This window comes from Canis lupus, chromosome 5 (assembly GCF_011100685.1).
Source record: "Canis lupus familiaris isolate Mischka breed German Shepherd chromosome 5, alternate assembly UU_Cfam_GSD_1.0, whole genome shotgun sequence".
Taxonomy (NCBI): Eukaryota; Metazoa; Chordata; class Mammalia; order Carnivora; family Canidae; genus Canis; species Canis lupus.
The window spans coordinates 22,354,461-22,370,962 of record NC_049226.1 but is presented as its reverse complement, the minus strand read 5'-3'; the positions used below and the strand labels follow the sequence as shown (position 1 = coordinate 22,370,962).

Here is a 16,502-nt window from a genome sequence, read left to right as displayed (position 1 = left end):
TATTTTCAAAGATGATAAAACATATAAAATCTTATTACAGATCAGAACATTTTGCATTCAATTATTAACTTAGTACTCCAATTAAGCAATATGTTATTCCCCCAGAAGAATTTAATTCATCTTATTACTAGACCTGTATTACATGAAATTATACTCAATTACTATATATTAAACATCATCAATAAAAAAAATGAGTGGAAACTTGTTTTCTCTTTTGTCATATAAGTACCTACATAATTTACTTGATTTTGTGTTTTGACATGCAAAGTTTACCATCTGACCCTTTACAGAAAAAGTCTGCTGATCCCTGATTTAAATTAGTGGTTTCCAAAACAGCTATTCATCAAAATCTTATGTGTTAAAATAACACAGAACTGGTTCACCTGTAATAGGTGATTCTGATGCCCAGCTATGTTGGCACCACTGGTCTGTGATTACTCCATCCCTGATACTATTTACTATGAATCACCTTATAGTTGCGACCACTACTATCCTAACTTCCAAGAGGGAGAATCAGGATTAATAAACAGAGAGTGCAAGTCATTGGCAAAATTGGGTAAAACCCTTAGGATTTCTGACTCCCAGTTATTGGTCAAATTACTTAAAATTGAAAAGGGACACAGAGAAATAGTTTTTAAAAAACTGAATATAAAGGGAGAAGAGTAAGATACTCTCCTCAGCTTAGTTATAAAGGCAACATTCCGTTTATATCTTTAAAGAATAACAGCATACCTATTAATAAATAAATTCATTTGACAAATATTTATTGAGTACTTACTTATATATGCCAACCACTGTTCCAGGTGCTGGGAATATAGTGGTGAACAAGACATACCAAAGTACCTGCCTTCACAGAGCCCACATATTAGTGGATGCAAAACTATAATGTGTCTATCATACCCCTACAGAATGGCCCAAAGATGTGAGGAAACAGGCTTGGAGTCCCCAGGACTCAGTCTGCCATCCTAAGAGAGAAGGTGACTGGTGCATGTACAGCTTCTATAGCTGTGTTACAATCCTGAGTGGAGGACTTCAGTGAACTATGAAGTCTGAGGCTAGGTTATCACCACTGAGTGACAGGTGGGAGTGTGCCTGCGTGGAGGAATGCAGATGAAAAGAGCTGCCATGTTCATCGGATCCCCCAGCAGGTTCGAACTGACAAAGGTTGCAACATCAGTTTTCTGCTACCCCACTCACATTTAAGCCTGTATGACACGTTTTATTCTGTTCCCTACTCAATCTCACTTTCAGACTGAGGGCTTAAAGTTCAAATTTGGGTTAGGGTAAATAATGGTCCTCTTACTGTTGAGTATCATTTTTATCATTCTAGAATCTTTATTATGGGGTGGGAACAAGCAATGGCTAGATTCATAGGGAATTTAGATTAGATTAGTAGACCAAGGAGACATTTCTGTGGAAATATCTTAGTTTTCACACACTTATCCATACAAGACCCATCACAGTCTCCTGACACCCATCATCCACAGGCTGGGGAACACATAGTGTGACAACGTGTTACAGTACAGAAAGGGCCTTTGACGGGTCTGTAGTATGGCACAGGGCCTTGGACACTGCGGTGAGCATAAGGCTAAAGGGGAAAGAATAGTGAAGAGGCAAGGAATGGACGGTGCTGCTACTTGCTGCTGATTCCAAGTCCATCACACCTACTGCTGATTTATAAAATTATCCATATTTTCCTTCAAAACACATAGGAAGTTAAAAAGAAAAAATATCTCAACGGGCTAGAAGTTTGGGCCTTTGCCTTTGTACTAACTTTGTTTTTAAGAATAAAAACTTTTGCTAAACAAAGTCTCCACAAAGGAGGAGAAGCAACTTACCACTTAGTTGCTGGGCTGCAGCCAGGCGGCTGGGCTTCAGGATGAACTGACACTGTGCCTCCCGAGGCAGCTGCTCCGTGAGGAGGGACTCCTGAAGGCTGGACGGTGCACTGGAGCCTTTTGACCCCTGTGTCAGGACCATCGTGTCTCGAAGATGGCTCATTTTAATTCCATAGGGATATTCGTGCCCTACACAGAGAAAAATCTCAATGTAGACTTTAGGCTGACAGGCACCATGAGCATGTGTGCTATCTACTAGAATGCACTGCAATTTGCGGCTGGGACTTCTGGAATAAAGAATCCTTTTGTCAACTGAATGATCACTATGCATGCTCTTAGACTTGGAGACTACTGCATAATGCAGGTGGCCCTATCAAAGTAGTTTTAAGCAGGTGGTGGGAAGAGGGCAGAAAAAAGCAAAAAGCAAAAAACAACTTTAGAGAGTATCTTCTTTGGAGTGCACAGATTAGTTTGTGAGCTGCAGGATGCTGATTTTTACTATGTTTGCATCCAAGACTATTTAAAGGTATTTGAGTTCTCCTTTGACACTAACTGTATCTGTAAATCTTCAGCAAATCCTTGACATCTCTCAGCCTTAAATTCACGGTTTAAGATATTTACCCTACTTATCACACAGTGATAAGGATCAAATAAGTAAACTTTAATGGTTAGTATTATCTAAATAGTAAGGGCAAAGAACTATGTATTTTGAGCATCACTATTACTGCTATAATTCAACACAAGACATGTGTCTGAAAAAGATATTTCATTACTTCTTATCAGTTATATAATCAGAGTTACTCCAGAGCATCAGGACTAGTTTGTTTGATTTATGCTTCCCTCCCACTGTTGCCCTCTGAGGGTGTGTTCACAGGCAATAATCAGAAGGAAGACTGCAGGGCATTAGAAACACAGAAACAGGATTCAAAAAGGAATCTGCGAACTACAAAAACTAAACTCTGGACATTTAACTGCAACAAGACTTTTTGCTCTTTAGTTTTTTCAGTGATTGCATTTTCTTAACTTACAGCTTCAAGTACCACTGTGCTGTAGATTTGCCTTTTTAAATATAGAGAATAAGTTCTCTTCTTTTTTTTAAAATAAGTTCTCTTCTATTCCTAATTTAACACTGAATCTAACTCTGAACTCTTCCTTTTCCTTTCCATCTAGCATAAGTATACAATATCAATGTTCCAATAATATCGAGGATTACAGCTGCTTCCAGGGATTAAGGGCCAAAAAAAAAAATAGCCAGCAGCTAAACTACAATTGAAGTTTCCAAGGCACACTGAAATATACAGTGGAGAATTTTTGCTAAATCATGTTATTTTCTTTTTTCAGTGAGAATTAACAGTGAAGTTTGAAGCTGTTTTAAGCTCAAAAGCTACCACCTAAAGAATTTTAATTATTTTATGAAAACAATTATTTAAGTATTTGCTTTTATTTTATTTTTTTAAACATTTTATTTATTTATTCACGAGAGACACACAGAGAGAGAGACAGAGACACAGGCAGAGGGAGAAGCAGGTTCCCTGCAGGGAGCCAAATGCAGGACCCGACCCTAGGGCCCCTGGGATCACTTCCTGAGCCAAAGGCAGACCCTAGGACCCCTGGGATCACTCCCTGAGCCAAAGGCAGACGTTCAACCACTGAGACATCCAGGTGCCCCTGAGCATTTGATTTTAATCACAACTTGGTTGCTCACTTGGTTTTCACAAAAATGACAACTTAAAAAAGAAACCAGAAATGCAGTGAATTTTGGCCTCCAACATGTGCATGACATATATAAAATATATATTTTAAGTCTGAGTATATATATTTTATGAAAAGTTTGGTTTTTGATTACTCAGATCCCTTGAAACATCCTGAATTACACAGTAGTGATCTCTCATGTAAATGAAAGGATTACATGAGATATCACATATAGTATGCTTTTCACAGTACATGGCTGATAGTGAGCATTTAAAAATTGTTAGCAGAAATCATCATCTTCATTTTTATTACTATCATCATCTCAAGATCTACTACAGATACTGTCCCTTATTTTAATTGCTATATTTCTATTAACCACATGGAGTGACCTTACTGATCAAGAAGTATTTTTTAGCTGAACGATTTAAACAAGGTGAGATGCAATCTATTTAACCAATAATTCCTTAAAACAAATTCTGGGAAATCTGTCTAGAGAAATAGCAGTTTTGAAGTGATAACTGGTAAGTCAGTGAATATTTTTAAGGACTCTAAATGGGTTAATCTCATTTTCATTCTGATGCCTTGGGCAGGTTTTGAATATGCATTAATCAATTAAGAGGTATGACGGGATTATAGATAATCTTACAGAGGCAATGTAATATGAAGAAAAGGGAACAGGAAATTCAAGACTTGAATGTGAAAAATAAATATGCAGGGAAAAGGAATACCAGTACATATTGTTTTTTTATAGAAAAAAAATTTAAAAAGGTTTGCAAAATACCTCTGTTTTTAAGGTAAAAGAGCAAAAAGGGAAATTTACATTTCTCTTCCCAACTAACTCTACCATTAGTTGCTTGAGTGAAGAGACAGTTATTTGCCTAGCACTTAGGAAATGGTTGATAGGTATGTATCGAATGAATAAATAAATACGAGATTTAATATTTGATGGTACTTACATTTAGGACCACATGACCAATTCTCTGAGACATTTAGTCATAATTAAAATACAACTCCATCTTAGATTTTTGAAGAAACTTACCAATAAGTGGGTATGGTGCCTCTTCTTTGCCAGAATTGACCCATAATTGGTAATCTCTCTCAGACCCCTTGGGGATAAAAGAAGTAATAATAAATAATAATAATAATAATAATAATAATAATAATTCTTTCATGTTTGGTAATTGACTAAGAACACTTTTTAAAATTTTTTGCATTATTATGTTTTGTTAAAAAGTAGGACAATATAAACACTATTCAGGTTCATGGGGGTGGATATGGTTTTTAAAGATGGCAATGCTGATTGCTACAACCTATCTTCCCTTGTCTCATCCTTAGCAGAGGACTCAGGAGTCCTGCTCTTTTTCCCTAGTGATGACAGGGGATCCACAGACTGCAATGGAAACAGGCCCTCATGATGACAGGTAGCCCACAGAACATAAAATTATAAGCCTCTTTACAAAACAGAAAGAATGTCCTGGTTTTCTATAAGGTTAATCTCTTCTTTAGAATCCTGACTTCTGCTATATCTCTGGACTTCTCAGAGAATACTGGACTTAATCTTCAACAGGCCCCTGCAAAGACACCTTGTTATCCAGAAAGCCAAAACACTGCTGTGTCTGATGAAAAAGTAAAATCTCAAAGGCTAATTACTTATGCAGCTATTTCTGGGCAGAAAAGAAAATGACCAAGAGGCTCTGAGGAGATAGGTAGCTGGCATCTACACTGATTTTATTTTGGGCAAGTCCAGTCCTGGGGACAGAAGGGACAAGAATTCAGTCTAGAGAATATGCCCACTCATAGAAAACAATGAGATTGTTCACCAGCAGAATTACAGCCCAGCAATACTAAAAATTTCACTTCAAAGAAGTAATACTAAATTATGTAGACTTTGCTGCATCATCTAGGAGAGGATAAAGAAAAATGTTTTAATTGGCAATATTCAATATTCTTGCCTTTATTTTTTGATGAAAAATCATGGTCCTGACCTTATAATGGAAGGTCCTGGCTGTGGAGAGTAACCTCTGGCTCCCTCCCCTACACTGTCACTTCTTTCCCCATCCTTGACTCAAAAAATTTTATTGCAAATAGGGAGTGCAAGCAATCTAATGAAAATCCTTTATTTTTTGTCATATCTGAAAACTATAATAATCCATTAGAATAGAACAGTATAACCAAATAGCCTCAATTCTTAATTATAATGAATAGAAATATTTTTGGTCTCAGGAGATGGATCACTCTTTCATAGGAAAAGCATAAATGAGTCATGTCATTAATCTCCCTTCCTTTTCCTCAAACTACTTACTTTCTTCCAAGATATAAACACATAAGCTTAGAAGTCAATGCAGAAGTGCCTCTTTTATCAGTGTATATAAATCTAATTATACCTTAAATGTATTATTAAATTTAACTAAAAGAAGCTAGATTTCTTAAAAAAAATCAGATTTCTTACTCTGAAGTCTGATTTCTCTGAGTACTTACTTAAGGGCTTATGATAACACTGTGTACAAGTAAATCTAAATACAACTTATGAGACTGCAGCATATCTAAACATCTGCTATGTTACATCAAAGTAATACTGTCCACATTTACAGAGAACCTTACTCAGAAAATGGTGTTATTCGAGTGCTTCCTTTAGCTTCCAACCCTCAGAAGGTCATTCCTGTTAATATGAGGCCCACCATGTGGTGTTTATTTACTAGTAGGGAGGAAATAAGGAGAACTTTCCAGTGTTCTTCCTACCTCATCTTCAAATATGCCAATCTTTTCCATTAATAAAATCTGAACTTAATAAAATTTCAAAAACTCACCTTTGCCCAACAAAACAGAAGGAAGAAGAAGCTAAATGCAAAATGGGGGGAAATGTGGTATGCACACTAAAGCTCTTTAACTCCACAACTGAATTCAAAGCTTGTTTTTTAATTTACCAAACCGTTAGAGGTACCAGCCATCTCATCTCCTGGATCTATAGCATATGGATGTTAGCTATGTGTTCTTCATGTATAAATCCTACTACAGAGCAAATCCTTCAGAATTTATCATCTTAAAACTGATGAAATCTTGGGATAATAGGAAAACAATTAGGTGAAGGAGAAGAATCAGAAAAGGAGATAGGGAAAAGAGAAGAACAGTCATAGAGTGACAAGTGGGAAGGAGTTTAGAACATTCTCATTAGAATCTTACACCAAGAACCTCCCCCCCATATAGTATATGTATATAGCATATACAATAAAAATACATTATCATCATTCTAAAACTATAGCCTTATTTTATTACACTTTCTAGTTCACATAGGTCTTACAATGTCAGTAGAAGAGTAGCATCTAATAAGCTTTACTGTCCTTTTTTTCTCCATTTTTGGGACTAAAAACCAAGAATTTGGTATCACTAATAATAAGCCATCTTATGATAAAAGGGATAATATTTATATGACTCTAAAGTATCAAAGTTTGTTTTTAATTAAGAATATTTAGTAGAGTAACTTACAGTTATCCCTAGCATTGGTAGTGACATGTTGATAACTTCATTTGCTGTATCTGAATTTGTTACTGTTATAGTTTTAGACTGCAGAAAAAAAATAAGAAATATAGTTTGAATAGATAATTATTATGAAATGATTACCTAAAAGCAAATTTTGATTTCAAGTGTTAACAGCATAAAGCATATGACTTAAGTGGAACAACATATCCTTGACGATAATTTACTTTCATTCCATTATATCTTATGCCTTTTGATAAAACATCTATATCTCTTAATATAAAGAATATGTAGCACGCAAAATATGAGATCTTAAGCAAGAAACAAGAAGATTAACTACATATGAGAGTACATGGACTACCTTTCCAACAACCCCACTCCTGCCAAATCTAGTGAAGTTGGTCCCCTATAACATCTTCATAATTATATTTCTATAATGCAAAGTGTAATAAAAAAGGGAGAGCACTGGATCACCTTCTACTTCTTCCTGAGGACTGTTTTCACAGTGTGGGTTTCACAGTCATTTCTTTGCATGGTAAAAAGTTGAGGTTAAATCAGAATAAAAACAGGCTACGAAAAGACATTGAAAGTTTAGAATTTTTAAAAACCACTATGTATTGAGCACTATGTCAAACACTGTGGCTACTGAGATTTTCAGTGTTGAAATCTGCAGACACCTTAAAACCAATGAGTCAGGCAAACAGGATTGAGAATTTTAGAAAGCTCAATTGTACTGCCAACTCTGCTATTAAATAGGAGATCTCTGATAGCTCTGTGCTTAAACTACATTTAGAAATTACTACTTAAAAATAGACAGTTTGGGGATCCCTGGGTGGCTCAGGGGTTTAGCGCCTGCCTTTGGCCCAGGGCATGATCCTGGAATCCCGGGATCAAGTCCCACATCGGGCTCCCTGCAGAGAGCCTGCTTCTCTCTCTGCCTGTGTCTCTGCCTCTCTGTCTGTCTGTCTGCCATGAATGAATAAACAAAATATTTTAAAAAAATAGTTTGCAATAAACAGAAAAGGAATTAAAATAATTTTGAGATATCTATATAGAGTTCACTGAGTTCCAAGACATTTAAATGTAAGACAATGCTATGCTATCAAAAAAGAAATATTTACTATGCACACAGGTTTTATATACTATAATCATCAGGTGAATCAGCAATTAGGGCTGTGTGCCTGATAGGGCTTAAATGGTATAAATAAGTAGTGTAAGCAGAAACAAAATGATATAAAAACAAAAATGATACAAAAATAACATTAAGTGAAATCTGCTGATAATTCACCACTTATCCTTCCATTATAGCATTTTTTTCTCTATGAGCCGATTACTTGACATGACAAATTACCTCTTAAAGTTGTTTGTTAATTGATTTCAAATTGTGCTCTTGAACTCCAAAGATTATGTAAAAGTGTCTCAGAACCCAACAGGCAGGGCTTAGAACACCCATCCCAGTGTTTGTCTTCTACCAGAGTAGATAGATGTTTTACACTGGGCTTTAACTTGAGATATAATTTTATGAAAGGCATCTGCTTTTTATTCTTTTAAGTCTGAAAACCTATCCTTAAATTAAATTTTAAAGAAATTCTCTTATGAAGTCTTTTGTAAAGTGAAGAATCTATCCTGTAATACTATCTCCCAATGTACCTGATTTCTAAGATAATGATTTTTCTTAATATTTGATACATTCATTCAAAACAGTAATTATAGGTTGTGTGTTTTTCCTTGTATGCTTTTCTGGCAGACGAAACAAATGAATTTCAGCAGACAGTCCTCTTTGGTTAGTAAACAAAGAAAACAAACAGACAAAAATGAAAATGTGGCTTTCTTTTTTCCACGTTAGCAGAATTCACTGACAGGTTGTATATTAACTAAAGGCCAAGAATGTTTTCCATACCAACATTTCTATTTTGGGGGGCATCACTCTTTCTGGAAGCAGGGCTTCCTGAAAGGAGACTCTTGCTATGAAGCAACGTCAGAGAGCCAAGGACAGGGTGTCATATCATTGTTGGGTTAACCAGGGTACTAGTGATAAAAACAGCACTTAACCTAACTACATCTCTTGTTTTCTCTTTCAAAGACAGTGGGACTCTGGTCCTTTCTCAAGCACAAGCTTTCCAAACACTGAAAATGTTAAAAAAAAAAAAAAATTCGAGGGATTTTCCATGAAAATCCTAATTATAACCCAATTACAACAACTGAATCAAAGCTGGCAGAAAAACAGAGGTAGGTTTTTGTTTGTTTTTTGCTACTTTGCAACAATAGATCTTTGTAGTTTCAAACCATAAAAATTTCAGTATTTCCCTCAAGCAGTGACATCTGGCACTCATGTCAGAACTTCTATATAACTTTTGCTTTTGACCAAAACATACTGTTTTGTACTACATCGTTTTCCTGTGTGAACCAGAGCTGTTGTAAAGTATGGCAATGCATAGTATCATAAAAATATCCATAAGTTTTCATTTTGTTCATCACTGATGACATCCTTGGCATTTATTCTATTTTTCCGGTCATCAAATTATAAATAATAACTAGGGCTAAGTGGGTTTAATTTTAATTTGACCAGTATGATAAAAATTGTGAGGTAGTAACATGCTGATGCCTTAAAAATGTCATCTCTCCTAGCTCATCCATTTCATTAACTCAAGGGAGTCAATCCCTAAGAGCTCAGAGAATGAAGAACTATCTAAAACCAGGGATCCCTGGGATTCCTGGGTGGTGCAGTGGTTTGGCGCCAGCCTTTGGCCCAGGGTGCGATCCTGGAGACCGGGGATCGAATCCGATCCTGGAGACCTGGGATCGAATCCCACGTTGGGCTCCCGGTGCATGGAGCCTGCTTCTCCCTCTGCCTATGTCTCTGACTCTCTCTCTCTCTCTCTCTCTGTGTGTGTGACTATCATAAATAAATTTTTAAAAAATTAAAAAAAAATAAAACCACCTTCTACTTAGGAAGTGACAAGTTGGAATTAAAATTGCTTAATACTAATAGGAAATATATCCTTGTGAAAATGACTTTACTAGGAGCCGCTACAGCTGCTATTGAAAGGATCCAGAGAAACATTAATGCCAGAGGGAAGAAAGAGACATCTGACAAGCAATATTCTTTCCAAGTGTAAATGTGAGATACTGTAGTTAATATGTTTCTCTTGCTTCATTTTCTCTAGAGTTTACTTTTCACATTTACAAAGACATACATACATCCAGCAAAATGCATTTTCCCACAATGGTATTTCTAAATGCATGCCTTCCACAGCACACACACAGCCACATGTCTGTCTGCCTGCCTGCCTGTCTTTTCATCCATGGTGCTCTGCTTTACACAGGGGCTTGGAATTTAATTCACTTACATAGGCACAATTCCCAATGTCCTTGGCGAAGATTTTGAGGGGAATGCTCTTCGGGTAGTCCTTCTCTTTCTCTAGATTGATGTATCTAATCAAATGCAACAACAACCCAAAAGAACACTGAGTCAGATGGATTTTGCTAATGGTTTCTTTGAAAATCAATCTATTTTGGTAATATTTTCAATATACTTGTATGCTACGTTTTAAAAGGCAGATGGAAAGACTCAGCAAAATCTGATTATATATTATGTTGGAAGAGAATTAAAAAAATTCTCAGGACATGAGGTATATGGGCACAAAAAAGAGTGGCAGACCCACTTCAAGTGAGGTCTGAGCACCACAGTCTGCTTTAGGCACCTCTGAGTGGTGTTTCATCTTCCAAGTTCCCTACCTTCTCTGGACAGGAGACAGTACAGGAGCAGATAGGATACTTTATTACGCCAAACCAAGACAGTGGTTTTTTACTTCTCATTTAGCTCTGGGTAAAGCATGAATCTTCCCTTAGGAAGGCAGTGAGGGGAGGAAGAAGGTTATGGAAATAAGACATGAACCTAAATTGACCAGTTAGTCTGTACACTCAAAGGTGAGGTAATAATTGATCTTTGAGGTGGTTGGCAGAAAACCTTCCATATACAGAAACTTAGTACATGCTCTGAGGAAACTGCTCCAAATGCTGGGTTGGAGACATGGAGGTAGGAGAGATTATTGACTAATTTCTGTCTAGAATGCTATAACTAGGCCTCCATGTTCTCTTTCCTAGAAAGTAAGGGATACATGTAATGAAGAGAACATTGTTTACAGCAAGTAGTAGCCAGTGTACAGTTCAAACAGTAATTTATTTTGAGGATAAATGAATAATTTCTACTAAGGAAAAGATGAATAGTTTGGGGGCATAATTCTGTAGAGAAGAATTTAATTCTTTTAAACTACAGGTTAAAGATAAAGAATATGTACATTGAAAAAAATACCTCTGAAGGAGAGAGAGCCATTTGTCCTTTTGTTCCTGGAGAACTGCAATCAAAGAAAATAGGAGAAAAATTAAACATGTAACACATTTATGCTAACATATCTGAGACTGTCAATCCAGACAAAATATCAACAGCCTGTTAAGAGGCAGCCGCATGCCATGGCAACTCTGGTCTAACTGAGCTCTGGGGAATCTGCAGGGGGAAAATCTCCAATAGGAAAAACTATATGGTCAAGTATAGTTCTGTTAAAACCTCCTGAATGGATCTAAGATAGGGCCATTTTCTTACTTTATGGCTCTTTTACAAGTATAGCTCTCATGGTGGAATGAATATTTGATCTGGAGTCTAAACACCTGGTTTCAAAAACACATGCAAGCTTCGTGATGATGAGTGGATCACTTCACATCTCTAAGCTTGCTTCCATATCTGAAAAACTGGGCTAATTGTCTCAGAGTGTTTTTGTGGCTTTAAGTACCATACAAACAGAGAGTATGCTCAATTTGAGATTAAAGAGAAATTTGGCATATTAACAAAAACATCTTGGCCCAGAAACCAGTTTCTTGTAAGGAAAAGAAACATTTATACATATAGCAGGATTTTAACTGAGTAAATTATTTCATAGAAAACCTATTCTTAATTATGACAATCTTCTTAGACCAATTCATTTAGGACTAAATCATTATTAATAATTTTTCTGAAGCTACTGCTACATTTAATTCTTAAACTTAAAAGTAATTCAGTGTTTATTTCTATATGGTCTTGTTACTCACTAGCTTTTAAAGTCATACTTCAAATCTTCTTAATGAAGCTGGAAACCCTTGCTGTTTTTTTGTTACAGAAAAATACACTTAAGTATTTGTAATCTGTTTCTAACTGTTGCTTACCAATTTCTCTATATAGAATCTCCCAGGATTGGGCATTAGAAAGTGCACTACATCTCCTTTACCACTGACCATACAATTTTCATCTTCCATTGTTCCTTAGAACACTTTGGTGTATTCACCCTTCTTGAACAGAGTATTTTCTAGGTTCATTTGTGTCAAATCTTGATTTAGCAAAAAACTTGAAAAATAGGTGTTTTCTTTGGACCTGTGCAGTTTTTTCAAAGCAGCTAAAGAAAATTACCCCTTTAAAACACTTTGTATTTTTTTTAACTTTTACTTTTTATTGACATGTACGATACACAGAAAAAATTGTATAATGCTTACATGTACAGCTTGAACACTTTTCACAAACTGAACACATCCATGTGACTGAAACTTAGATTATGAAATAGAAAATCACCTTGAGAGAATGGTTTTTGTTCCTTTTCAGGCATGAGTTACCACTATCCTGACTTCTAATAGAACTGGATAGTTATTGTTATTATAAATGTAACCATACAGTATGTACTATTTTGTATCTGGCTTCTTTCATTCAACATTATATTCATGAGACTTATCCGTATCACTGCAGGTGGTGTTAGTCTGTTCCTCCTCATTGCTGCACAATGTTCCACTGTTTAATATACAGCATACATTACTTCAAAACTAAGTGATTCATGAAGTGTGTCAGGTTAACTCACTGAGATTAACTTATGTAGTCTTATGTTTTCCCCTTTCTCCTACTCTCTGCAAAAAGAATCTAGAACTCCTCTTTCTTTAGTGATTCTTAATCTCAGGCATCTTTACCAAATTAAAAACAAAAGTACTCCAAAATCAAGGTGATCTCAGAGTTTCATCAAGACCTAAGCTCGTGTGATAAGAGCAAGAGAAGGAGAAAGCAGTATATTTTCAAGAAAGAGAAAAGGCAAGGCAGATTGGAAAGAGACCCTCAAAACTGGGAGGGTCTGTTACCCTGAGAGTGAGCAGGGAACCCGATGATCATCAGCTGAGGCGTGTCTGGAGAGACAAAGACCCCACAGCCAATGACTGTGAGCAGCAACCAAGTATCAGCACCATACCCTACAGGTGGCAAGGCATCAGAGAACATCTCTGAATGTAAAGGACACAGAAGAAGGTAATGTCAGTAGTGATTACCACAGACTGAAGGTCAGAGCCTTTCCCCTGTTTGGAAGACATCACGGAGATCTGCTGGCACCATGGAGGCTCAACATGGGTTTGCATTTCATCCATAAATAGACTTTTCTTGCCTTTCTGAGTTTATGAATAAAATTCCTGCTAGGTTCTTAAGTTAAAAATTTCATTCTTCTGATTCCTCTTATAGACTGTTCCGTCAGATTTCAGCACTTCTTATGTCTTTGGACAATGTTCTCATTTTGTAGCGTAGTTATCTGTAGTATCAAGAGCATCTTGATACTGTTCTTCAGGCAGTGTCTGTTCTTCAGGCAGACAGAGATCCCAAGTCTGAGAATCAGATATGAGCTGTAGGACTCCTTCTGGCCATTTCTTAGATGTGACAATCTATTTGTGCGCTAAGGGAAAGCACGAGAAGTTCACATTTATGATTTGCTCCTCCTTAACTTGACACAGCTGGGAATTTCTCACTATAGTGGCAGCTGTCAGTCTTAGATCTCAAAGCTATTAGTCTTTACATTTTTGGTTTCTTTGCAGTATTACAGTGTCTGGCTAGGAGAGCCTGCTTCTCAAGCTGCTAGACTGATGGTATTTTCAACTGATCATGACCTAGATTTTTAATATTGACTGACATATACCATTTCTGATGTTCTTCAATCCTTCCTAAAGATCCAAGCTTCTTTTTGATAAAATTTCACTTTAGGCTGAAAAATTTCTGTCAGTGTTGTTCTTTTCTTCCTTTCTTTCTTTCTTTCTTTCTTTCTTTCTTTCTTTCTTTCTTTCTTTCTTTCTTTCTTTTCTTTCTTTCTTTCTTTCTTTCTTTCTTTCTTTCTTTCTTCTTTCTTTCTTTCTTTTCTTTTCTTCTTTCTTTCTTTCTTTCTTTCTTTCTTTCTTTCTTTCTTTCTTTCTTTCTTTCTTTCTTTCTAGCAAAGTTCTGCTGGAATAAGTTCTTAGAGTTAAAAGAGGTTTTTCACTTTCATTTTTGAAGGGCATTTTTGCTGGATATAGTATTCTAGGTTGGAAGTTTTCTCCTCCAATGCTTTATTTTTTTATTTTTAATTTTTTTTCCTCCAATGCTTTAAAGATGTCATTCCATTGTCCTGAAATTTTCATAGTTTCTGATGAAAAAGCCACAGTGATGCAAATTCTTGTTCTCCTATATGCAAGGTGTTGTTTTTCTCTGGATGTTTAAAAGATTTTCTCTTACCTTTGGCTTATAGCAGTTTGTCTATAACATGACCAGGTGAGATTTTCTTCATACTTCTATTTGGGGTTCACTGAGCTTACTAAATCTCTACATTTACATCTTTACTGAACTTGGGAGATTTCCAAATTAGTATTTCTCCAAATACTCCATCCATTCCCTCTCTCTCCTCTTCTGGAGTTCCAATTACATGTATATTGTATCTTTTAGTATTTTCTAACAAGTCCAATGCATTTTGAATTAAAAAATGTTTGCTTGTAGGTTTAGTCAGTTAAGTGTCTGACTCTTAATTTCAGCTCAGGTTGTGATCTCAGAATCCTGAGATCAAGCCCTGCACTGGGGTCTGTGCTAAGTGTGGAGTTTGCTTAAGATTCTCTCTTTCCCTCTTTCTCTGCCCCACCTCAAGTAGATAAAAACATAATTTTTTTAAAAGGTCTGTTTTCTTTTCTTTTTTTTTAAAGATTTTATTTATTTATTCATTAGAGACACAGAGAGAGAGGGAGTCAGAGACATAGGCAGAGGGAGAAGCAGGCTCTATGCAGGGAGCCTGATGTGAAGCTCTGTTTTCTCTATTCTTCAGACTGGACAATTTGTATTGATGTATCTTCAAATTTACTGACTCTTTCCTCTTTCATTTCCATTCTGAAACTAAGGCTACATAGGGAATATTTATATATGTAGATATATAATATTTAAGATATTGCAGTTTTCAGTTCTAAAATTTTCACTTGGCTCTTTTTAAAATTTTCTATTTCTCTGCTGAGAAATCTTTTCATTCATTTCAATTGGCTTTTCTTTTTACCTAGTGAGCACAATTATAGAAGTTGGTTTAAAGTTCTTTTCTTTAGGATTGGGCTCTACTGATTATCTTTTCCCTTTTCTGGTTCTTTGTATGTCAAGAATTTTAGATTATACTCTGGATATTATGAATATTTTGTTTTGGAGACTCTGAATCCTGTTATATTTGCAAAACAGTGATGTTTTTGTCATTAACAGTCAACTCACTTGATTAGACTCAAGCTGTCATTAACAGATACCTAACTTCATTAGACTTAACAGCACCTTGGCCCAATTCTTTTAGCCTTAGCTTCAAGTTGCTCTGAGTCTGCTCCATGCATGTCACCAATCAGTCCATCTACAGAATTTGAGATTTCCCTCCTCTGACATCCTCCTTTATGAGACTTCCTCCCTCACTCTCCTGTGGCTATGGCTGACTCAGACTCTGTACTCTTGTGGTTTGGCCAGAAAGACTGGGGGCTTCTGTAGGTTTAGTTCCTGATCCATGATATGACTATAGCCTGCCCTTACGCCAATGCCTCAAACCCAGGAAACTCACCCAATGATGGTGCCTCCTTCCAAGTTTCAATTCCTCTCACAAATATGCCAGCTTCACTCTGTAGAACCCTTATGTGGTTGTTGTTTGTATTTTGCTCAGAGTTTATAGTTGTTATCTGTAGGGTGGTCAATCTGCTAAGACCTCACTCTGCCATACCAGAGCCAGAACTCTTCTTTTTACCTTTTTTTTTTTTTAAAGATTTATTTGAGAGAGAGAGAGAGAGAGAGAGAGAGAGAGAGAGAGAGAGAGAGATCACAAGCAGAGGGGAGGGGTTGAGGGAGAAGCAGACTCCCCGATGAGCAAGAAGCCTGATGTGGGGCTCAATCCCAGGACTCTGGGATCATGACCTGAAATAGAGGCAGAAGCTTAACTGACTGAGCCATCCAGATGCCCAACACAGCATTTTTTCTTGAAATACTCTTTTAGTTTTGAAAGAAGTTTAAACTTTCAGGAAAGCTGCTAAGATAGTAGAGTCCTTGGATACCTCTCACCTTTCAGTTTCCTAAAGTTATCCTCTTATATGGCACACCTGTAAAACCACAAAACCAATATTGGTACATTACTATTAACTAAATTCTTGACTCTTCAGATTTTGCCAGGCTTTTTTTTTTGTTTATTTTTTTATTGG

General features: G+C 36.3%; 1 protein-coding gene across 1 annotated transcript in view; it reads right to left on the bottom strand.

Annotated features, from left to right (window-relative positions):
• ARHGAP20 (Rho GTPase activating protein 20) overlaps positions 1-16,502 on the bottom strand; it is a 140,383-nt gene that overhangs the window by 32,316 nt on the left and 91,565 nt on the right. The window contains exons 5-9 of the mRNA XM_038538797.1: positions 11,320-11,411; positions 10,355-10,439; positions 7,014-7,091; positions 4,570-4,636; positions 1,839-2,027 (exon numbers count right to left, since the gene is read on the bottom strand). Of these exons, the coding sequence (XP_038394725.1) occupies positions 1,839-2,027; positions 4,570-4,636; positions 7,014-7,091; positions 10,355-10,439; positions 11,320-11,411 (511 nt within the window). The remainder of the gene's footprint in view (positions 1-1,838; positions 2,028-4,569; positions 4,637-7,013; positions 7,092-10,354; positions 10,440-11,319; positions 11,412-16,502) is intronic.